At 41.2% G+C, this 24792-nt stretch overlaps 1 protein-coding gene across 2 annotated transcripts in view; it reads left to right on the plus strand.

The window, feature by feature from the left end:
• Positions 1-4408: 4408 nt before the first annotated feature.
• The window catches only part of LOC118357608 (histone acetyltransferase KAT7-like), a 29450-nt gene continuing 9066 nt past the window's right edge, over positions 4409-24792 (plus strand). Inside the window, exons 1-10 of one of the 2 annotated variants that reach the window (XM_035734896.2) lie at positions 4409-4587; positions 7667-7817; positions 12936-13172; positions 13321-13403; positions 13532-13612; positions 13705-13803; positions 13977-14087; positions 14236-14427; positions 22659-22748; positions 22998-23138. In XM_035734896.2, coding sequence (XP_035590789.1) covers positions 4570-4587; positions 7667-7817; positions 12936-13172; positions 13321-13403; positions 13532-13612; positions 13705-13803; positions 13977-14087; positions 14236-14427; positions 22659-22748; positions 22998-23138 — 1203 coding nt within the window. In that variant the 5' untranslated portion in view covers positions 4409-4569. Of the gene's footprint in view, positions 4588-7666; positions 7818-12935; positions 13173-13320; positions 13404-13531; positions 13613-13704; positions 13804-13976; positions 14088-14221; positions 14428-22658; positions 22749-22997; positions 23139-24792 lie in introns of both variants that reach the window. The other variant, XM_052478386.1, reaches the window with a different exon arrangement.

Below are 24792 nucleotides of genomic sequence, written 5' to 3' on the forward strand. Positions count from 1 at the left end.
TTCCACAACTTGGACATCTCGACTTCTCCCTCCTGCAAACACTTGAAACACGACCAAATGCTTTACAATGATCACACTGCATTGGTCTTTGGATACATGCTCTGACTCTGTAGTTAATATACCATAACTGCACATGAGTAGGGAGAGACTCCATATAAAAAAACTAAAGAACAGATAGACTCTTCACTTTTTCTTCATTCACCACATGATTCATCTATTCAACATCAACTTCCCACGATACGCCAGATATAATCCCCTTGAGGGGTGCCCTGTTCCTAAGAGACACACACGACACTTCAAACTTATCAAATCGGGTGAGACGCAACACACATTTCTTCTGATCTCAAATGGATTCCTCAAGATTGGTAATTCGATCAGCTGCTTCTCATTAACAAACCTTACTCCTACTAGATACCAAGTGACATTCTCATCACTGTATACTACTTTTCTCCATTTTATATTATTTTGGACAATTTTCCAATTCTCCTGGATTCTACCACCAATTCTCCTGGATTCTACCACCAATTCTCCTGGATTCTACCACCAATTCTCTTTGATTCTACCACCAATTCTCCTTGATTCTACCACCAATTCTCCTGGATTCTACCACCAATTCTCCTTGATTCTACCACCAATTCTCCTTGATTCTACCACCAATTCTCCTTGATTCTACCACCAATTCTCCTTGATTCTACCACCAATTCTCCTTGATTCTACCACCAATTCTCCTTGATTCTACCACCAATTCTCCTTGATTCTACCACCAATTCTCCTTGATTCTACCACCAATTCTCCTTGATTCTACCACCAATTCTCCTTGATTCTACCACCAATTCTCCTTGATTCTACCACAAATTCTCCTTGATTCTACCATTCTCCTTGATTCAGAATCCACTTCATCATCCGCTTCCGCCATCTTTCGACACCTCAACAGGAATAATTTCATTCGTTCATGGGATGATCTACTGTACTTGTAGATCTTGCAGACTTGTTGCAGCAAAGATATCTGTGCTGGCAAGCATCTAGATGTGACTGACCGTCTACTGGACCAATAGTGCCCTATAAAATGCTTCTCATTCCTGTTCAGTGAGGTTTTGTTGGATAAATAGTCTGGTTGCAGAAGTCTTCCAGAACCACACATATGCGCTGGTAATTTCACTTGGCAATATAGGACAACTTTCTGCTCTAGCATACTCTTACCCCCAGTGGTGTAAACTACTTTGAAGTACTAGTAGTAGTTTTTTGGGGTATCTGAACATTCTACTACATTCCTAAAGAAAATATAGATTTTCCCTGACACCCAAAAGTATTTGTTATATTTTGAATGCACAGGCAGGAGAGAAATATGGTCAAATTCACACACCTATAAATATATATATATAAATATATATATATATATAAATATATATATAAATATAAATATAAATATAGCCTCTGTTCTGGCGGTCTCACTAAATACGCATACTGTGTTTGTAAATGATGTCTAAGTGTTGGAGTGTGCCCCCTGGCTGTCCGTTAAAAACAGAAAATCACGCCATCTGATTTGCTTAATATAAGGAAATTGATGTATAGCATTTACTTGTACTTTTTACATTTACTCAAGTATGACAATTTAGAACTTTATCCACCACTACCTTTAAAACCAGATACTTTTAGACTTTTACTCAAGTAGTATTTTACTAGTCTTGGTACCAGTCTCTTTAGCTAAAATTTCACTCCCTGTACTCCATATAATTTGGCAAGGACAAGGAGTGGAATGATAGCTAAAGAGACTGGTATCTTCTAAAGTATCTTTCCTTTTATTCAAGTATGACAACTGAGTACTTTTCCCACCCTTGTTTACCCCTTCAAATTCTTTAAAGGCTATGTCTGTCTGCCCAATTGGCCTAGGCTAGGGCCCTATGCTATATGTATGTCATTTAATAAAGGATATGTCTGTCTGCCCAATAGGCCTAGGCTAGGGCCCTATGCTATGTGTCATTTAATAAAGGATATGTCTGTCTGCCCAATAGGCCTAGGCTAGGGCCCTATGCTATGTATGTCATTTAATAAAGGATATGTCTGTCTGCCCAATAGGCCTAGGCTAGGGCCCTATGCTATGTGTCATTTAATAAAGGATATGTCTGTCTGCCCAATAGGCCTAGGCTAGGGCCCTATGCTATGTATGTCATTTAATAAAGGCTGTTTACCTTCTCCAAATGTTAGTTTCTTAAAATTCTTTGGAGGTTAGCCTAATGCGTCAGCAGCATCCAGGCCTACTTTTTTTGTTTTAGGTACAGCGTTACACATTGTCCTGTGTGTTTTTATTCTAAAGAAAGGATGTGTGTGCACTGTTCAGCAATAGAAAAATAGAACATTAAGAATGCATGAGAGATAAATTAGATGGAGGGAATTCAAGTGATTTCTTTAACATGCTATTGTTCATCATCTGTACTCTAGGAAATGTGGCACAGCACTAGGATTTTTCTCTCTCTTGCTTTACCAAGGTTACTGCTGAATATAGAGTTGAAGTCAGAAGTTTACATACACCTTGCCAAATACATTTAAACTCAGTTTTTCACAATTCCTGACATTTAATCCGAGTACAAATTCCCTGTCTTAGGTCAGTTAGGATCACCACTTTATTTTAAGAATGTGAATTGTCAGAATAATAGTAGAGAGAATGATTTATTTCAGCTTTTATTTCTTTCATCACATTCCCAGTGGGTCAGAAGTTAACATACACTCTTAGTATTTGGTAGCATTGCCTTTAAATTGTTTAACTTGGGTCAAACATTTCAGGTAGCCTTCCACAAGCTTACCCACAATAAGTTGGGTAAATTTTGGCCCATTCCTCCTGACAGAGCTGGTGTAACTGAGTCAGGTATGTAAGGCCTTCTTGCTTGCACACACTTCTTCAGTTCTGCCCACAACTTTTCTATAGGATTGAGGTCAGGGCTTTGTGATGGCCACTCCAATACCTTCACTCTAGCCATTTTGCCACAACTTTGGAAGTATGCTTGGGGTCATTGTCCATTTGGACATAATTTTCCTCCCTCATGATGTCATCTATTTTGTGAAGTACACAAGTCCTTCCTGCAGCAAAGCACCACCACAACATGATGCTACCACCCCCGTGCTTCACGGTTGGGATGGTGTTTTTTGGCTTGCAAGCCTCACCCTTTTTCCCCCAAACATAATGATGGTCAATATGGCCAGAGGACATTTCTCCAAAAAGTAAGATCTTTGTCCCCATGTGCAGTTGCAAACCGTAGTCTGGCTTTTTTTATGTGGTTTTGGAGCTGAGGCTTCTTCCTTGCTGAGCGGCTATTAAGGTTATGTCGATATAGGGACTCTTTTTACTGTGGATATAGATACTTTTGTACCTGTTTCCTCCAGCATCTTCACAGGGTCCTTTACTGTTGTTCTGGTATTAATTTGCACTTTTTGCACCAAAGTACGTTCATCTCTAGGAGACAGAACGAGTCTCCTTCCTGAGCGGTATGACGGCTGCGTGGTCCCATGGTGTTTATACTTGCAGACTATTGTTTGTACAGATGAACGTGGTACCTTCAGGCGTTTGGAAATTGCTCCCAAGGATGAACCAGACTTGTGGAGGTCTTGGCTGATTTCTTTTGATTTTTACCATGATGTCAACCAAAGAGGCACTAAATTTGATGGTAGGCCTTGCAATACATCCACAGGTACACCTCCAATTGACTCAAATTAAGTGAAATAATCTGTCTGTAAACAATTGTTGGAAAAATTACTTGTGTCTTGCACAAAGTAGATGTCCTAACCGACTTGCCGAAACTAGTTTGTTAACAAGAAATTTGTGGATTGGTTGAAAAACGAGTTTTAATGACTCCAACCTAAGTGTATGTAAACTTCCGACTTCAACTGTAAATGATTGAGCCTAGTGCCATGGTACTTACTGTTTGATTGAATGACACAAACAGTGTCTTAAGATGATAAAGGAAGTTTCTGTTTTGCAGTGATACTAACTACTTTGTTACCACAAACAATGGTCCAGAGACAAATATCAAATAGATGCAAAGCTAGGCTTTGATGGTGTAGCAGCTAATGTATGTATTTACCCTTTGATGAGCAGTGACCTTGAGAAGAACAAATAGGCTTGTTACCATATAGACTGTATTGTTACAACCAACCAGTGGGATAACATTTGCTTTGGTTTTGGTATCAGACAATACATAGTTCTCCCATAGCACAGATAGCTTTACAACTCGTATCAATGTATGTAAGCTAGTAGAACTGTAAAAGAGTCATACAAATTGGAAAGAAAGACACAGAATTGTACTGTACCTTTAATCAAAGGTTTTGGGTTTAGACCAATGATTTTTGGTTTTATGTAGATCATTGGCTTGGACCATGTACTGTGTCATGCCACCCATGCCACCCAGTGGAGACAGTCCCACATTACACAAAAACACAAGAGGTGTTCCAACCAGAAGATGTGGCGCGAGACATAGCAAGCTAATATTGTGTGTACATACAAACTTTTAAAGTAAAAATCTAATCTAAACTAGGTCCAACCGCAGCAGCTATTATACGTAGTTTCTCAAGGCAAAAATGCCCCGTAGAAGACAGGTAAGACAAATATATGTCGGAAGATGGCTAGCTGGATAAGCTAACCAAGTCAAATACCGGTAAATTAGCTATCTAGAACAGTTAGCTATGCTAGCATAACGTTGCTGAAAGGCGCGTTTCTATTTGGGTCGATTTGAAAGTATTTTACGTTATTAGCTAACGTTATCTTGTATATAAACAAAATGCATAACCATTAGTTAGCTAGCCAAGATGGCCTCTTTTTACGCTTATAAGCTAGATAGCTGATGCTAATATTGTGTTGTACTAACGTTACCAGCTAGCTAGGCTGTGTTTACGGTCATATTTTATCGTGGCGCGGGTAGCTACTAACTACTTAACTGTATATCTCAATTATTAGAATTTGATACATTAACGTTAAATAATCTAACGTTGGCAAATTGTTTATTAGCTACTGATGAAGTAGCGATAATTCTACTTCTAGCTCATTTAGATAATGCCAGAAGATACTGACCCTACCGTGACGCTTGTTAACACTGAGCTGCACTGAGGTCGGAACACAATCTTGCTTACATTAAAAGCCCATGTGTACTTGATCCGAAAATGTGGGGGAGGTTCTGTATGGAGGGTGTGGCTCAATTGCGCAGCCTCCGTAGGCATGCAGAGGCCAAATTGAGCTCCATACCGCATTGCTGTGCGCCTCCCAAATGTTGTAACAATGTTGAGGGCTCAATATATAGCTCCTCATTGACATGATTGGTTTACAGTAGGTGGGTCCTGTATAAACACAAACTCACTTCCTTGACTTCCTTCACAACACAAGAAGTATGAATGTCCTGACATCTGCAGAGGCCGTATCACTTTAAATGCTGCACGGTCAATGCAGACCTCTGCTTGACCAGGCAGCGCCTTTTAGACACCATGGAGTCAGAGCGAGATATGGGTCGGAAAATGTACCTCAATGCAAGGTTGGGATATCCCACATTTAACTTTTCCACACTACTTCACCGAGAAGATTGAAATACTTATAGTTTCCACAGAAAACGTTTGTCCTCATGCTAGCTACCAGTAGTAGGATGTTAGTCGGCCTTGATTATGACTCTCAGTTCTATTACATTACACATAAAAGTAATTGGCGGAAGGTGTCTTCTGTAGGGGGGAGTTTTGTTAAGAGCCACAACACTCGGTCAGAACTTTGACACGCATGGCTGGTTTTGGAACAATAAGGACCGTATCTTTCATATTGCCGAGAAATAGTTTTCAAAAAACTAAATATTTAATTGATACACACCTTTTTATAGGGTTAGGATTTCCACACAGCCATATTTCCATGTTACAGTGCTTGTTTATGGAAAACAGAAGAAAGACACAGTGTGCTAATTTGTTGTTTGCATTTTTGAAACACCTGTTTGTAAACGGAAGACAGATGCCACAAATGTGTTGCCACTGAAAAATACTGTCGGCTGCAACTGTGTTAAAACTAGTTAAAACAGTGTACAGTAAGTGCTTATTTTGCATTTGTGAAATTATTTTGTTGTGATATGAACGTAAAGGGATTTATGTTTCTAGGACCGTACAGCAATTGAGAATCGATTCCCGTTTAGATGGAGTATTTGCCTGTTTTGACTTCCAGAGCCAATTCACCCTTTAAACAGAACATGTAAGGTCCTTGAACAAAGGAGTAATGTTAGGCTCCTTTAGTCCAATATTGGGCTAAGGTGAAGCAACAAACAATGGACGTAATACAATAATTATACAATACAATACTTTTCACTAAATGTCAATAATGTGGTCGTCAAAATACATGATAAATCATTTGAAAACAACGTGGCAGTTGTTAACCATGTCTTAAAATCCCAATACTGTACGTTATGATATTAACATGATATGAGCCTAAATTTAAAGCAAGCGCCGTGCTAAGAACGTTCAAATCGGTTGGACAGACTTTTTTGTGAAACCCTCGAAGTCAGTGTGTTCATATTTGCTCTTTGCGATGGGTATTCCTCAAGCTATCAGAGTAAAATTGATGTGATATTGTATTGCCAAGGAGTATGGGAAAGTCCTAAGGGTGTTTCAGGGTCATCGGACATCTTTTGACTGAAAATATCATTACAATGTAACCCAACTCAGGTCTAGGCCTACCAGAAGTAAGCCATTTTATAGACTCTGTGTTACAGTTCTGACTTGGTGAGAAGTGGGCGTCTGTGTTAGGCTGTGAGTGTCTGTTGGTGGGGGTGCTGCTGTGTGAGTTTGTGGGCTTGCTGAGAAGTGTGTGTCTGTGTAAGGCTGTGTTGGTTGGGGGTGATGTGTGTGAGTGGGGATGGTGTGTGTGTGTCTAATTTGCATAAAGTAGTATGCTAGCTTCATAAAATGTTTAAAATGGTTACAAACTCAGTTTTGCATAAATAATGAAGATTTGTTAATAATATGACAAGCCTACCTTAAATGATTGGTCTTAAATGACTGTAATTATGTATTCCATACTGCCTAATTTGCATAATATAGCATTTTAATTGAATAATTTGTTAACAATATGACCACCTTATCTCGAGATATTGAACAAAATGTGTAGAAGTTAAGAATCCTATCCTCATGAAATAAAGTATTATGTGTTCCTAATAAGCTTCTATATAACATGGAATACAAAATATAACACCAGAACCCCAGTTTCATTTAGTTCCCTAACACCCAACGAGTAGCCACAGAAACCATTACAGAATGGCACGTTGCGTTTAACAACAAAGGAGCTGATTGGCTGACACTGCCATTCCAAAATGGCTGTGGTGGCTACTGCTAGCTAGCATGAGGACAGCAAGGGTAGTTTTCCAGGAAAACTAGCAGTATTTCAATCTTGTCAGTGTGGATAAAGGTACATTTTGGAGTACAGTGGCATGTCCCATCCCTGCATCGAGGTACGCTTTCCGGCTCCCTGTGTTAATGTATCCACGGTTGCGTTCCGACCTCAGGGCAGCTCAGTGTAAACAAGCTTAACGGTAGGGTGAGTATCTTCTAGCAAGCTAACTTATAGCTAACGTTAGAGCCACCATGGAAAGTAAATGGCTAGCTATCTTCTGTTCTAGCATTAACTTTACTAATCCTGCTTTATTTCATTTTCTCACAGAGAGTGCATGTGGGGAGCGGCTCTGATGGGACTGAAGATTCAGACTCTTCTGCTGAGCGGGAACAGACGAACAGCTCGGAGAGTGATGGAAACATACCCAAGAGAACACGCCTCACAAGAGCATCTCTGCGCCTCAGCCAAAGCTCACAAGGTAACGCCATGGGATGGATGCTTTAGCTGTGAATCAAAACCTACATTGCAATTGAAATAGTTTTGCTAGGTAACAGTGAGACAGTCACCTGTCGAGACCTTGTGAATTGCTAAAAGATTCCATTATTGTATCCTACATTGTAGGGTGTCCACCCACCAGGGTTCTGTTAGGAAAAAGTCTGGCCAGACATGTGACCGGCAAAATAAAAAGTTACCGGACAATGAAGACATGTACCAGACCCATATGCATGGGTGGGTAACCTGATTAGGGGGTCCACCCACTGTGCTCAGAATGACAGAAATCATATTTAGAATATGGTAGTTCATCAACTGGGGGAAACAGCTCTGACTGGGGGAAAAATAGTTTTGAACGTTCAACTCGGGAACTCTGGCGTCTTTCTAGAGCTCAGATTTTCCGACCTGAAGATGGCTGACGTCATGACGTTTTTCAGAGTACTGCAGCAGCAGCTCTTGCACTGTCTAACAGATTTTCCTCTCAAAGGCTCTGTATCTGTATGCTGTACGAGTCTAATAAATAACATGGGCTACATATTGAATATACTGTATAAACTCTGCAATTTAATTCCACTAAATTATGTAAATTCACCTAGACCGATAAGCATGACCAGTCAAATTACATCAACTGGTCTTTCCATCAATGACTAGGCTAAAAAGTTTTATTTCGCAATGGGACTTTTTCTTCTTCTTCTCCTGGATATTACCGGCTAACAGAAACTCTGACACCCACTCCGCACAGAGTGGAAGAAATTGCGATTTGGTGATGAAATTTGTTGTAAAATACATTTTACCAAGAGAAATATGATTCTTCATGTTCTGAATGGTTCAGTGGGGTCTTTCTCTAACATATCATTAACATTGTATACAAAACTTCAGATTTCGTAACCTAACACATCCGATAATAAGCACCGAGCTCTGTTGACAGAGTGCCACCGCATTCTCCTATCGACATTTGTGGATTTGACATGTCGTGGTGGTGTCTGCATAGTTGTATCCGCGGGTCGCAAAATTAATATGATATGAGCTAGATTAAATGTGAAAGGATTTGAAAATAAAAAGCTTGCGGTACGCTCCGTTGACAATTTACAAAAATATGCTTGTTTTTGTGAATGGAATTTCGCATTAATATTAAAAGCGTATACTACAATATGAACATACTGCATGCCATGTCTCAAAATCAATATCTAACTTACCTCTATATTGTTTTATGTTCTTCGGATTTGAGAAGAAAGACGAGTTCAACAGTGAGCCTGTCAGTTAGCGTCACATCCAGACCGCTCACCGCATGTTGATTTTGTCCACCCACACCAGACGCGATCAGGACACGCAGGTTGAAATATCAAAATGAACTCTGAACCAACTATATTAATTTGGGGACAGGTCGAAAAGCATTAAATATTTATGGCAATTTAGCTAGCTTGTTGTTGATAGCTAATTTGTCCTGGGATATAAACGTTGAGTTGTTATTTTGCCTGAAATGCACAAGCTCCGACAATTAGTCCACACATAAAATGGTCATCTGAATCGTTTCTAGTCATTTGACCCCAACCAACCTCACTACTAACTGGACCCTTATGATCACTCGCTAAGCATGCCTCTCCTTAATGTCAATATGCCTTGTCCATTGCTGTTCTAGTTAGTGTTTATTGGCTTATTTCACTGTAGAGCCTCTAGCCCTGCTCACTATACATTATCCAACCTTTCAATTCCACCACCCACTGTATTCACATCCTACCATACCTTTGTCTGTACATTATTCTGTGAAGCTATTTTATCGCCCCCAGAAACCTCCTTTTACTCTCTGTTCCAGACGTTCTAGACGACCAATTCTCATAGCTTTTTTTTCTCATAGCTGATCCCCTGGTGTTGTAGAGGTGAATCCAGGCCCTGCAGTGCCTAGCTCCACTCCTATTCCCCAGGCGCTCTCTTTTGATTACTTCTGTAACCGTAAAAGCCTTGGTTTCATGCATGTTAACATTAGAAGCCTCCTCCCTAAGTTTGTTTTATTCACTGCTTTAGCACACTCTGCCAACCCGGATGTTCTAGCCGTGTCTGAATCCTGGCTTAGGAAGACCACCAAAGATTCTGACATTTTCATCCCTAACTACAACATTTTCAGACAAGATAGAACGGCCAAAGGGGGCGGTGTTGCAATCTACTGCAAAGATAGCCTGCAGAGTTCTGTCCAACTATCCAGGTCTGTACCCAAACAATTTGAACTTTTACTTTTAAAAATCCACCTCTCAAAAACCAAGTCTCTCAACGTTGCTGCCTGCTATAGACCACCCTCTGCCCCCAGCTGTGCTCTGGACACCATATGTGAACTGATTGCCCCCCATCTATCTTCAGAGCTCATGCTGCTAGGCGACCTAAACTGGAACATGCTTAACACCCCAGCCATCCTACAATCTAAGCTTGATGCCCTCAATCTCACACAAATTATCAATGAACCTACCAGGTACCACCCCAAAGCCGTAAACACGGGCACCCTCATAGATATCATCCTAACCAACCTGCCCTCTAAATACACCTCTGCTGTTTTCAACCAAGATCTCAGCGATCACTGCCTCATTGCCTGCATCCGTAATGGGTCAGCAGTCAACCTCCACTCATCACTGTCAAACGCTCCCTGAAACACTTCAGCGAGCAGGCCCCTACCCCGGTCAACAGCACTGAACCCCCCACAGAAACTCGCCCAAGCCTTCCCCATTTCTCCTTCTCCCAAATACAGTCAGCTGATGTTCTGAAAGAGCGACAAAATCTGTACCCCTACAAATCAGCCGGGCTAGACAATCTGGACACTTTCTTTCTAAAATTATCTTCCGAAATTGTTGCCACCTCTATTACTAGCCTGTTCAACCTCTCTTTCGTGTTGTCTGAGATTCCCATAGATTGGAAAGCAGCTGTGGTCATCCCCCTCTTCAAAGGGGGGGGACACTCTTGACCCAAACTGCTACAGACCTATATCTATCCTACCCTGCCTTTCTAAGGTCTTCGAAAGCCAAGTCAACAAACAGATTACCGACCATTTCGTATCCCACCATACCTTCTTCGCTATGCAATCTGGTTTCCGAGCTGGTCATGGGTGCACCTCAGCCACGCCCAAGGTCCTAAACGATATCTTAAATATATATATATATATATATAAATATATATATCTTAACTGCCATCGAGGAGAAACAATACTGTGCAGCCGTATACATTGACCTGGCCAAGTTGACACCATTCTTTATACTTCTGGCCCTTCATTGGACACTGTGTTAACAACCCTCCAGGCACGCTTCAATGCCATACAACTCTCCTTCTGTGGCCTCCAATTGCTCTTAAATACAAGTAAAACTAAATGCATGCTTTTCAACCGATCGCTGCCTGCACCTGCCCGCCTGTCCAACATCACTACTGTGGACGGCTGTGACTTAGAATATGTGGACAACTACAAATACCTAGGTGTCTGGTTAGACTGTAAACTCTCCTTCTAGACTTACATCAAACATCTCCAATCCAAAGTTAAATCTAGAATTGGCTTCCTCTTTCGCAACAAAGCATCCTTCACTCATGCTGCCAAACATACCCGTGTAAAACTGACCGTCCTACCAATCCTCGACTTCGGAGATGTCATTTACAAAATAGCCTCCAATACCCTACTCAATAAATTGGATGCAGTCTATCACAGTGCCATCCGATTTGTCACCCAAAGCCCCATTTACTTTCCACCACTTCGACCTGTATGCTCTCGTTGGCTGGCCCTCGCTTCATACTCGTCGCCAAACCCACTGGCTCCAGGTCATCTACAAGACCCTGCTAGGTAAAGTCCCCCCTTATCTCAGCTCGCTGGTCACCATAGCAGCACCCACCTGTAGCATGCGCTCCAGCAGGTATATCTCTCTAGTCACCCCCAAAACCAATTATTCCTTTGACTGCCCCTCCTTCCACTTCTCTGCTGCCAATGACTGGAACGAACTACAAAACTCTCTGAAACTGGAAACACTTATCTCCCTTACCAGCTTTAAGCACCAGCTGTCAGAGCAGCTCACAGATTACTGCACCTGTACATAGCCCATCTCTAATTTAGCCCAAACATCTACCTCTTTCCCTACTGTATTTATTTATTTAGCTCCTTTGCACCCCATGATTTCTATCTCTACTTTGCACATTCTTCCACTGCAAATCTACCATTCCAGTGTTTTACTCGCTATATTGTATTTACCTTGCCACCATGGCCTTTTTTGCCTTTACCTCCCTTATCTCACCTCACTTGCTCACATTGTATATAGACTTATTTTCTACTGTATTATTGACTGTATGTTTGTTTTACTCCATGTGTAACTCTGTGTTGTTGTATGTGTCGAACTGCTTTGCTTTATCTTGGCCAGGTCGTAATTGTAAATGAGAACTTGCTCTCAACTTGCCTACCTGGTTAAATAAAGGTGAAATAAATAAACATTCTAGTCCTCCTTCCAGGCTTTTTCTTCTTTGGACTTTATATGGCAATTGGCATCTAACTTTCATAATAAGGTGTATTACCACAACCGACCGACCTCCATTCATCTTTCAATCACCCACGTGGGTATATCCAATGAGATGGCATGTGGGTATATGCTTCTAAAAGCCAATGAGGAGATGGGAGAGGCAGGACTTGCAGTGCGTTCTGCGCCACAAATAGAACCAACTTCTATTTTAGCGCTTGGCAACGCAGACGCTCGTTGGCGCGCGTGAGCAGTGTGGCTGCAATGATTGAATAACATGTATGTGTACATTTATTTTGCAACGCATGTGACTTGAGCGGCCTGTTCAGCATGACAATTCTCACAAAGAATCCAGTCTAACTGGCGCAATGATATTTTCCAGATTTTTTACAGCTTTTTTTCTCTGGCCTCCATTTAATTATTCACCCACGTTTTGGCCATCCTACAAGGGTTAAAACTAAAGTAACTTTTGAACAGATTATGATAGACATGGAGCATTGGTTGTCTTAGATTTGTATCTACACATTTAACATGTTATTTTACCCATTGGTCCCATCATTTTATGTTTTCATTGGACACCCTATACATTGCCTTGTAGCTAAATGTTGTGCCGTTTCTCCCACCTACCCATGTAGACACACTTGATGTGAAGCAAGACGAGTCTCCACCGTTGACGCCTACAGGCAACGCCCCGTCGTCTGAGTCTGAGCTGGACATCTCCAGCCCCAATGCCTCCCACGATGAGAGCCTGGCCAAAGACCCTGCCCTCAGAGACTCTGACAAGGACCTCTCCCACCGGCCCAAGCGCCGTCGCTGCCACGAGACCTACAATTTTAACATGAAGTGTCCCACGCCGGGATGCAACTCATTGGGTAAGATAAGTCACCGTTTGGTTAGTGGCGCCACTGCTAGTTTACTGGATGCTCAACAAGACTTGTTATGATTCGTGTTATGATTCTAGTCAATTAAATGTATTCTCTGTAAACTCATTGCTTTTCTTCCTCTCTTTGTTTCTCTCAGGACATCTAACAGGGAAACATGAACGTCATTTTGCGGTATCAGGATGCCCACTTTACCACAACCTCTCTGCTGATGAATGCAAGGTATATGTCAAAACAATATTTTCCATTGGTTATGTGTTTTTTGAGGTACATTAACTTCATTGTCTCCTACGATGAGAGCCACAGAGAATCAAATCCCCAATAAATGTATTCTTCCTTTTTATTGACAGGTGAAAGCAACCACTCGTGAGAAACACGAAGAAGAGGCAAAGGTGCAGGAGGAAAGCAACAGACACGCCACACGACACCAGGTCAAATTAATATTGAATACTTTTTAAGGTGATACATTTTATCATGTTGGAAGTGAAAAAAAATCGCAATGAATTTCTGTTGTGTCCACCAGACGCCCACTTCAAGACAGACTAGATACAAAGAGCAGGTGACTGAGATGAGGAAAGGGAGGAACTCTGGGTTGTCTAAGGAGCAGAAGGAGAAATACATGGTGAGACATATTCAGGGACAATTATGTTTGCTATGGAGATCTTACATTTTGGTGTCTTGGAATTTGAAACGTATTTCAAAAGTCGTTTTTGTGATGTTGTCATGTAGACTTGGTTTATTGACACAATCAACACTCCATCACCCAACCGTTTTATTTCTCCATCTCGTCCACAGGAGCATCGACAGAGCCACGGCAACACTAGAGAACCTCTTCTGGAGAACATCACAAGTGAATATGACCTGGAGCTCTTCAGAAAAGCCCAGGCACGTGCATCTGAAGATCTGGTAAGAGAAAAACCTCGGTGCACCTACCTCCTTCATTCATAATTAACCAATAGTGGTATAGATTGTATTGTAGATAAGGTCATCTGGGTTGTTTAGAAGAATTTCATATTTCACATCTCTTGTTTCGCACTTATTGAAAACACCACAGGAGAGGCTGCGGATCCAGGGCCAGATTACGGAGGGCAGCAACATGATCAAGACCATCCTGTTCGGCCGCTACGAGCTGGACACCTGGTACCACTCGCCCTACCCCGAGGAGTACGCCCGCCTGGGACGCCTCTACGTCTGCGAGTTCTGCCTCAAGTACATGAAGAGCCAGACCATTCTGAGACGACACATGGTAAGACAAGGAAGAGCCAGGCTTATCACCTCTTAGGCTTGTGTTACACAAAGCAACTTTCACGCAATTTTAGTTGCAGGTTACGAGTGACATCTTCTCAAGCCCTGCTGGTGCACAAAACAACTCAAATGCAATTGAAATAGCATGCAACAGCCAATCAAATTTAAGCTGCTTTTGTCATATGTTCGGGAGTTCTAAACTTACCCAATGTCATCTGCTGCGTTACATTGTGAATTCACAAATTATTTGTTCATCCAACCGTTTGGTTTTTGTATAAGGATCGAGTTAGATAAGCTGGCTGTACAATTTAGCTAGCTAGCCAAAATAAAATTGCCAGCACCGTTTCAGCACCGCTACGAGCTAACCAAGCTAGCAACGAGCTAAGCCAACAAATGCAGTTCATGTTGGACAATTTCAGTTGAATCTGGTCAGAGAGAGGTCTGGGTTAGCATAAGAAATTATGTTTAACATGCCAAACCATGTACATAAATCTTTACTAGCCATGATGACAATATTTATTTATACAGCTCCCGTTGGGCTTAATGTCTCTTCTGTATTGGTTCCCGCAGCACTGGCAGCTGTGTTGACATAAAAACATAGGGTTCGAACCTTGGAATGGATCATGTGACAAAATGATTTGTTTTGATTGGCTGTTTCTTGCAACTAGTTGCACAAAGTTGAATTGTTTGCAACTGGACGCAACCAAGTCGGAGATTAATTGCTTATCAGTAGCAGTAGCAGTGTTGCACGAATCAATCGTAATGCAACATAGTTGCAAGCAACTAAAGCTGCGTCCAAGTTGCTACGTGTAACTACACCCTTAAGGCATGAACAGATCACCAAGACTGTCGGCTGCGGTACACCTCTGCCCAGAATGTCAGTCAATGCTTTTTTTGTGTGTACACATTAGTGATGCATGTGTTGATTCATAACTCGCAGTCTCCGCGGTTATATCCGTGTGCCGGGCAGGTTTTGGGTCATGAAATATTGTGTGTATTAAAGGTGGGTGGGTAGGTTAAATAAAGAGAGAACAACGCATTAAAAAATCCCAAATGTATAATTCTTGTGCAATTCATATCTATAGGCTACATTTTGTTTTTTCTTTTGTCATTTTGATCTGGAGTTGGTCCATATGCCCTAAAGTTTAGGCTTAACTGAATGCGTGCCAAATAATCGCCATTTGCCAAATTCTTTTGGGAACTTGGGCAGAAAAAGTTAACATTGATCCAAGATTAAGCCGTTCTTGCAGTAAAATGTTACACCAAATGTACATTTTGACTCGGGAACAGAAGTAGAGAAATATAATATATTTATTTCAGAATCTTGAGAGAATAAATGCGCTGTTAGAGAATGTATCTAAAGATTCTATCTTTATCAACATCATAAAAGCTGCTAGTATTTCAACCACATAAGTTATACATCCAACCCGAACTAAAATCTTATCGGAAATATGTTGGAGTGTTTTCACTGCTTTTAATTCCCTTTAAACTGGTCAAACTAAATGCAGACCTGCACGCATTTTGACGTCAAAGTATGCTGGTACAAAAAAACGACACCAAAAATATGCTTCTCGTCGGAACATTGTGTCTGAAGTTGGTGCTGAGCTAATCGGAGGACTTGGGCAAGGAGAAAAATGTCTAGCTCTTCAGTCAGGCACTCCCCGTATTCGTAGTACTATTATCAGGGCCAATGGAATATATGTGGCGAGGCAGTATTTGCCGCAGCACTAGTTTAATAAAATATATTGATGGAAAGCGTTAAAAATAGGGGCAAAGTGTATTATTATTTTTTTACCAAAGTGCCTCATGGTTTGTGAACTCGCTCACAATGTCTGTCCTTCATATCAGAGTCCTGCTGCAGGCTTTTTGAGTATGTTTAAATGCACACTAATAATGAAATACTCTGCTTATCTTAATCGGCATGAGGTCAAGATCGAAGTAAGCATACGCCAATTAAAACTGGTTTTCTGAGCAGTCTCTCGAATGATTAGGACATGTAAACACCTTAACCGATGTCCAGCGGTGTATTTGATCAGTGCATGCGCTACAGTAGCACCAGCTGAGCAAGCCTCCCTCTTTTAGTGCGAGTAAAGTCATTTTGGAACAACTGAATGAATGCGTCTTAGAAGTCGTTTTCACATATAAATTTGGTATGTCCAAACTCTTGTGTTAAAATGTTTATTTTGATTGGGGATTTTCAGCATTTTCAGAGTGCCATCAGGTAGCCTGATTTCAGATGTTGCCATGTAAACAGGATTTTTAGGGAAATCGTTCTTGCAAGGTATGTAAGTGTTTTTAATCAAACTATTATATTAATCTGACTATCCACAATAATCAGATTGTTGCGTGCATGTAACTGCACTCTGCGTGTCTTGACCAATCAGATTCACAGAAATCGCAGGTCGCGTGGATCGTGTACAAAGCGTACTCTCCACTTTCCTCCGGTATTTATTTAGCAAGCTTGATAACACATCATTCCCGACAGACACAAGCAAAAACTCTTTCTTTTTTAAATGTAGCAGTTTATACACCTAAACATTAGCGATCTGACATACTGTATTGCATAAAAACAAAGACTATTTTTCAGACTGATCAACTGTAGGCTACTAACAACAGCTGCTGTATAGTCTACCCCTGTAACGGCGTTCTTCGTTTGTAGAAAGAGAGTCGGACCGAAATGCAGCGTGGTTGTTACTCATGTTCTTTAATGAAGAGAATGACGATACATGAAATAACTATAGAATTACAAAAACAAATGGAACGTGAAACCTAATTACAGCCTATCTGGTGAAAGTACACAGAGATAGGAACAATCACCCACGAAATACAAAGTGAAACCCAGGCTACCTTAATATGGTTCCCCATCAGAGACAACAAGAATCACCTGACTCTGATTGAGAACCGCCTCAGGCAGCCAAGCCTATACTAGTCACACCCCTAATCAACCACAATCCCAATGCCTACAAAAACCCCAATACGATAATACAATAACCCCATGTCACACCCTTGCCTGAACAAATAATTAACGAAAACACAAAATACTAAGACCAAGGCGTGACAACCCCAGGGTTTCCCAAAATCGGACCGAGGCACCATCCTCCACAAGGCCAGGAGCTTTTTTAAAACCATATGACCTGATTGGTAAAAACTCTGGTCCCATCATTTTCAACCTTTTTACAACAGTTTAATCACATCATACCGTTTATTTCCAGGGTTTTACCTGGGTAGGTTATCAGATCAGGAAATTCTACAGGCACCAGAATATTTTTTTCGCATCACTCTGGGACATCACTCTGACTATTTTCCTCCCTCGAGCTAGATGGCAGCTCTCCACCATTGACATCACTGATGTGTGAGGAAAAAGGGTAGTGAACATGGAGAACGAACTGTTTGCGAAATCCATTTTCCAAAATGTAAGGCTCCCGAGTGGCGCAGCTCCCGAATGGCTACAGACCCTAGTTCGATCCCGGGCTGTATCACAACCCGGCGCACAATTGGCCCAGCGTCGTTCCGTGTTAGGGGAGGCTTCGGCCTGTGTAGGCCGTCATTGTAAAATAAGAATTTGTTCTTAACTGACTTGCCTAGTTAAAGGTTTAAATAAATAAAAACTGTGTTAGTCAAGCACAATCACTATTTCAGAGTTAGCTCCTAAACCAAGGTGTCATTACTTAGAAGGTAGTTAGCTACAACGTTTAGTCAACGAAGCAAAAGCACTTTCTTGCCCGCACATGCCTTGATCTCCGCCACCATAGTAGGCACGAGCGCATTGAAAAGCAAGGAAACGTTGTGGTAGTTCAGTGTGCACCTCTGCCTGGATGGAAAGGCCGAGAGAGTTGTTCAGCAAATACGACCTTCACAGAAAGTTATGTTAGACGGTGAAAGATTAGTAGGCCGATGTTAATGAATCAATCCTTGATCTGTCCTCTTGATATAGCTGTATGGTCAACAGTAGATTGCCAATGATGTGATAATAGCCAGTTCACCAATGACACGGCATGTTGAATGAATGGTAGCCTAGTAGTCCGACCTAACTTGATGGAATAGGTCAGGAATGGAAATCTGGAACAAGCTCATATAGGCCTAGTTCAGTTGTTTCATAATATTCCAAATAGCCTACAGTAAGCTAGACTACTACATTGCATCCAGTAATTGAATTATTCCGAAGGTAGCAACACATCTGCCACGCTGATCCTTAACACTGGAGCTCCCCAGGGGTGTGTGCTCAGTCCCCTCCTGTACTCACTGTTCACCCACGACTGCAAGGCCAGGCACGACTCCAACACCATCATTAAGTTTGCAGACGACACAGCAGTGGTAGGCCTGATCACCGACAACGACGAGACAACCTATAGGGAGGAGGTCAGAGACCTGGCCGGGTGCTGCCAAAATAACAACCTATCCCTCAACATAACCAAGCCTAAGGAGATGATTGTGGACTACAGGAAAAGGAGCACCGAGCACGTCCCCATTCTCATCGACGGGGCTGTAGTGGAGCAGGTTGAGAGCTTCAAATTCCTTGGTGTCCACATCAACAACAAAGTAAAATGGTCCAAACACACCAAGACAGTCATGAAGAGGGCATGACAAAGCCTATTCCCCCTCAGGAAACTAAAAATATTTGGCATGGGTCCTGAAATTCTGACCGGTTGCATCACTGCATCGTACGGCAATTGCTCGGCAAGTGCGTACGGCCCAGTACATCACTGGGGCAAAGCTGCCTGCCATCCAGGACCTCTACACCAGGTGGTGTCATAGGAAGGCCCTAAAAATTGTCAAAGACCCCAGCCACCCCAGTCATACACTGTTCTCTCTACTATCGCATGGCAAGCGGTACCGGAGTGCCAAGCTTAGGACAAAAAGGCTTCTCAACAGCCCAAAACCTACATGTACATACTACCTCAATAATCCTGACTAACCGTTGTCTGTATATAGCCTTGCAAATGTCTTTTTACTGTTGTTTTATTTCTTTACTTACACATACACACACACACACACACACACACACACACACACACACACACACACACACACACACACACACACATATTTTTTCGCACTATTGGTTAGAGCCTGTAAGTAAGCATTTCACTGTACCTGTTGTATTCGGCGCACGTGACAAATAAACTTTGATTTGATTTGAAAATAAATAATTAAGTCAGTTTACATTTTCACTAGACTACAGGTGTGTCATTGAGACCACCTCAATATCATTTAGGATCAAACACAAAACGTCTGTGCTGGCTAAATATGATAGAATTTAAGGCTCTAGGTTTCAGGAAATGGCAGTTACAGGCTTTTCAAAAATGCAAAATGCTCCAATTTCTTGAGGGGGAAGTAGAGTGACCCCTCCTGCCCTACCCAACCTTATGCCTACATCAGCACCACCTTGTCATAAAATCCCAGGGAGAGCTCTGATTTTACATCTAAACATATTTCTAGTTTGCTCCTGAAGAGCAGCTAATTACCAAGTACCCATAACAGTCTATAGTCTACCATTCACAGTGAGGCAGTCTTCTGCCAACATCATTATTAGGCTAAAAAGGGTACATTGCCTATGATTTGACCAGTGGGGGTGTCGCAAGTGCACCGTTGTGGGGTCCGGTGGTGCCGCCGCCGCACTGAAGTGGTACTCATAAAAAATAATCAAGGTTGGCATGTCTGCTGATGTCATTTGAACATTTTGCACGGTTGATCTTTCCCCCTATTTTGGTTATTGTATTCTCTCCCTGGTCTCTAAACCTCTTTGCTGCGTGAGAGAAGCAGACTTTACCGATGTCAACTAGATTTAATAATTCATTTTGTTGATGTAGGGTAACAAGTGATGACAAGTGACGCTGCAAGTATCTAATTATAGACACGTTTATCAAGTAGCCTACCAAAATGTTGAAAATTATAAGCAGAAACATAGGCCTATCCAAATTAATAATCATAATAATCCCGCACCCCCTGTCAATAAATTGTTCTGGCATCTCTGACTATACAGCACATTATATTTGTGGGTTAGGGTCAGGTGCTGCAGGCCTGAGCTTTTCACTTTATCACATATAGTTGGGCGGTTGCGAATGGGATATTGGCAATTGCGGGAGATCAAAAAGCTGACCCACTAATACATATAGAAAGTATTCACACCCCTTGACTTTTCCCAAAATGTAGTGTTATAGCCTGAATTTAAAATGGATTATATTAAGGTTTTTTTGGTCACTTTCCTACACACAATAACCCATAATGTCTCAGTAGAATTATGTTTTTAGTTTATTTTTACAAATTAGTAAAACATGAAAAGCTGAAATGTCTTCTCAATAAGTATTCAACCCATTTGTTATAGCAAGCCTAAATAAGTTCAAGAGTACAAATGTGTTTAAGTCACATAATAAGTGGCAGAGACTCACTCTGTGTGCAATAAATCTGTTGAATTTCAAACACAGATTCACAAAGACCAGGGAGGTTTTTTTCCAATACCTCGCAAAGAAGGGCACCTATAAATAAAAAAATCAGACATTGAATATCCCTTTGAGCATGGTGAAGTTATTCATTACACTTTAGATGGTATATCAATACACCCAGTCACAACAAAGATACAGGTGTCCTTCCTAACTCAGTTACCGGAGAGGAAGGAAACCACTCAGGGATTTTACCAATGGTAACAGAGATTAATGGCTGTGATAGGAGAAAACTGAAGATGGCTCAACAACATTGTAGTTATTCCACAATACTAACCTAATTGACAGTGAAAAGAAGGAAGCCTGTACAGAATACAAATATGCCAAAACGTTCTGTTCTGTTTGCTACAAGGCACTAAAGTAATACTTCAAAAAATGTGGCAAGCAATTCACTTTTTGTACTGAAAACAAAGTGTTCTGTTTGAGGCAAAGTGGCAGAGTTACAATTTTGACTTATATCTGCTTCAAAATCTATGGCAAGATCAGAAAATGGTTGTCTAGGAATTATCAACAAACAATGTGACAGAGCTTGAAGAATTTTGAAAAGAATAATAGGCAAATGTTTCACAATCCAAGTGCGGAAAGCTCTTAGAGACTTACCCAGAAAGACTCACAGCTGTAATCGCTGCCAAGGTGATTCTATTGACTATTTATCTAATCACGATATATTAATGTTTTATTTATTATACTTTTTTTTTTTACAAATATAAGAATTTGACTTCCACTTTGATATTGCAGAGTATTTTGGGGAGATTGTTGACAAAAAATGACAAATCAATTTGAATCCCACTTTGTAACACAAGAAAATCTGGAAAAAGTGAATTGGTGTGAATACTTTCTGAAGGCACTGTAGTGCTGTACATTGGGGTTCAGCCTGGTTAAAATACTCCAGGCCAGAAGGTGGCAGTAGCGTTGCTTTCGCGTTGTTTACATGTCAAATATGATCATTTCCCCCCATCGTTTTACTACGTACACTGAACAAAAATATGAACGTAACGTGCAACAATTGAACTATTTTACTGAGTTACAGTTCATATAAGGATATCAGTCCATTCAAATAAATAAATTAGGCCCTAATCTATGGATTTCACATTACTGGGCAGGGGGGCAGCTATCGGTGGGCCTGGGAGGGCATAGGCCCACCCACTAGGGAGCCAGGCCAGCCAATCGGAATTAGTTTTTCCCAACAAAAGGGCTTTATTACGGACAGGAATACTCCTCAGTTTCATCAGCTGTCCGGGTGGCTGGTCTCAGATGATCCCGCAGGTGAAGAATCCAGATGTGGAGGTCCTGGGCTGGCGTGGTTAGACGTGGTCTGCAGGGGCGAGGCCGGTTGGACGCACTCCCAAATTCTCTAAAACGACGTTGGAGGTGGCTTATGGTAGAGAAATGAACATTTAATTATCTGGCAACAGCTCGACCCCTCAAAACTTGAGCCATCTTTGGCATTGTGTTATGTGACAACTGCCTTTTATTGGCCTATTATTGTCCCCAGCACAAGGTGCACCTGTGTAATGATCATGCTGTTTAATCAGAGATGTATGTAAACACATTTGAGCACAACATTTTAGAGGAATCTGCTTTGTGCGTATTAAAGGTATTTTATTTCAGCTCATGAAACATTTGACCAACACTTTATTTACATGTTGCGTTTATATATTTGTTCAGTATACATCACTCCTGTATATCATTGATTTAAATGATTATAAGACTGTAAATATCAGACTAGGTCAGTGGATAATTGGATTTGAATTAGCAAATCAATGGTGTTGTCTCCCTGTGTATTTGTTAGGCCAAGTGTGTGTGGAAGCATCCACCCGGAGATGAGGTCTACAGGAAGGGAGCCATCTCTGTCTTTGAAGTGGACGGCAAGAAGAACAAGGTGAGGAGCCTATACATTTTCTCTAACCCTGGACTCATACTTTACTTTGTCTGTTTTTTCCTCAAAATAGGTGTACTGGTCTAAAGAGCAAAGAAATATTCATGGTTTAAAAAAAAAAAAAAGTAACGTCTCACACTTCTTCAGCCTATGGTCCCTAACCCCAGGGGTGCCTGGCTGTCCTATAAAACAAGCTTTATTATCACTGGCAAGCTCTTTAGGGAATTTAAAAGGTGTGGTTTCCTTTTCCAGATCTACTGCCAGAACCTGTGTCTACTCGCCAAGCTCTTCCTGGATCACAAGACGCTGTACTACGACGTGGAACCCTTTCTGTTCTACGTTATGACTGAGGCAGACAACACAGGCTGCCATCTGGTGGGATACTTCTCTAAGGTAAATAACATTTAAAATAAGACCAAGGCACCCATCCACAATGATAGTGGTTGCCTGTATATATTCAGAGCCATATCCCTGTAATGCTTAGAGAAGACCACATGTCAAGTGTTATTGAAGTGTTGTGGTTGCAGGTTCACCTGTCTCATCTAAAGCCTATTATTTTGGAGTGTTGCTATAGGTCAACAAGTGCTCACAGTCAGTATCTAAATAATGTGTGTGAAATGCTTGATAGTGTATGTGATGTAAACAGAGGGGTTTACTTTCTTGGGGACCTGAATCAAGCTGTCCGCTCAAGAGGAAGCTTCTCACTGTAACCAGTGCCTGATTCAAGTTATACATTTTTATTTTACAAGACAAGTCAGTTAAGAACAAATTTCTGTGGCTCAGTTGGTAGAGCATGGCGCTTGTAACGCCAGGGTAGTGGGTTCGATTCCCGGGACCACCCATACGTAGAATGTATGCACACATGACTGTAAGTCGCTTTGGATAAAAGCGTCAGCTAAATGGCATATATTATTATTATTATTATTATTATTTTCAATGACGGCCTAGGAACAGTGGGTTAACTGCCTGTTCAGGGGCAGAACGACAGATTTGTACCTTGTCAGCTCGGGGATTCGAACTTGCAACCTTTCAGTTACAACCTTTCAGTTACAGGTCCAACACTCTAACCACTAGGCTACCCTGCCGCCCCATTAATGAAACTACCAGTAGAACGTTCTTCTAAAGCTGTATCTTTACCCATTGGGTGCAGTGATCACAGTATAGTGATTATAGCCACATTTCCAAAAGTTGGGCCTAAAATAGTGAATAAGAGATTATACAAAAGATGTTGCTGTGACTCATGTGGATGATGTAAAAAAATATGATGTGAAAAATATTTTTTAAACGTCACATTATTGATGAACATGCACCTGTTTAGAAACGTACTTTTAGAACTGTTAAGACCCCATGGATGGATGAAGAATTTAAAAACTGTATGGTTGAAAGAGATGGGACAAAAGGAGTGGCTAATAAGTCTAGCTGCACATCTGACTGGCTGACTTATTGCAAATTGAAAAATGATGTGACTTAACTCAACAAAATAAGAAGGAACTATATTATGAAGCCAAGATCAATGCTATAAAGAATGATAGAAAAAAACTTTGCAGAAAGACATTCAACTCCATCTTTCATCGAATCAAATGGCTTATTCATCACAAAACTGTTTGATGTTGCCAATTATTGTAATGATGACTTCATTGGCAAAGTGGGCAAACTTCGCCAGGAAATGCCAATAACGAACAGTGAGCCATCGTATTCATGCAGAAAAAACAAATAATGAAAGAAAAGCATTGTAAGCTTTAATTTTAAGTTAGTGTGGGGAAATTATTGTTATCGATCAATAATGACAAACCTCCTGGCATTGACAACTTAGATGGAAAGCTACTGAGGATGGTGGCTGACTATAGCCACTCCTATCTGTCATGTATTTAATATGAGCCTAGAGGAAAGTGTTTGTCCTCAGGCCTGGAGGGAAGCCAAAGGCATTCCGCTACCCAAGAGTGATAAAGCGGCCTTTACTGGTTCTAATAGTAGATCTATTAGCTTGCTACCAGCTCTTAGCAAACTGTTGGGAAAAAATGTGTTTGACCACATACAATGCTATTTC

Source organism: Oncorhynchus keta, chromosome 24 (assembly GCF_023373465.1).
Source record: "Oncorhynchus keta strain PuntledgeMale-10-30-2019 chromosome 24, Oket_V2, whole genome shotgun sequence".
Taxonomy (NCBI): Eukaryota; Metazoa; Chordata; class Actinopteri; order Salmoniformes; family Salmonidae; genus Oncorhynchus; species Oncorhynchus keta.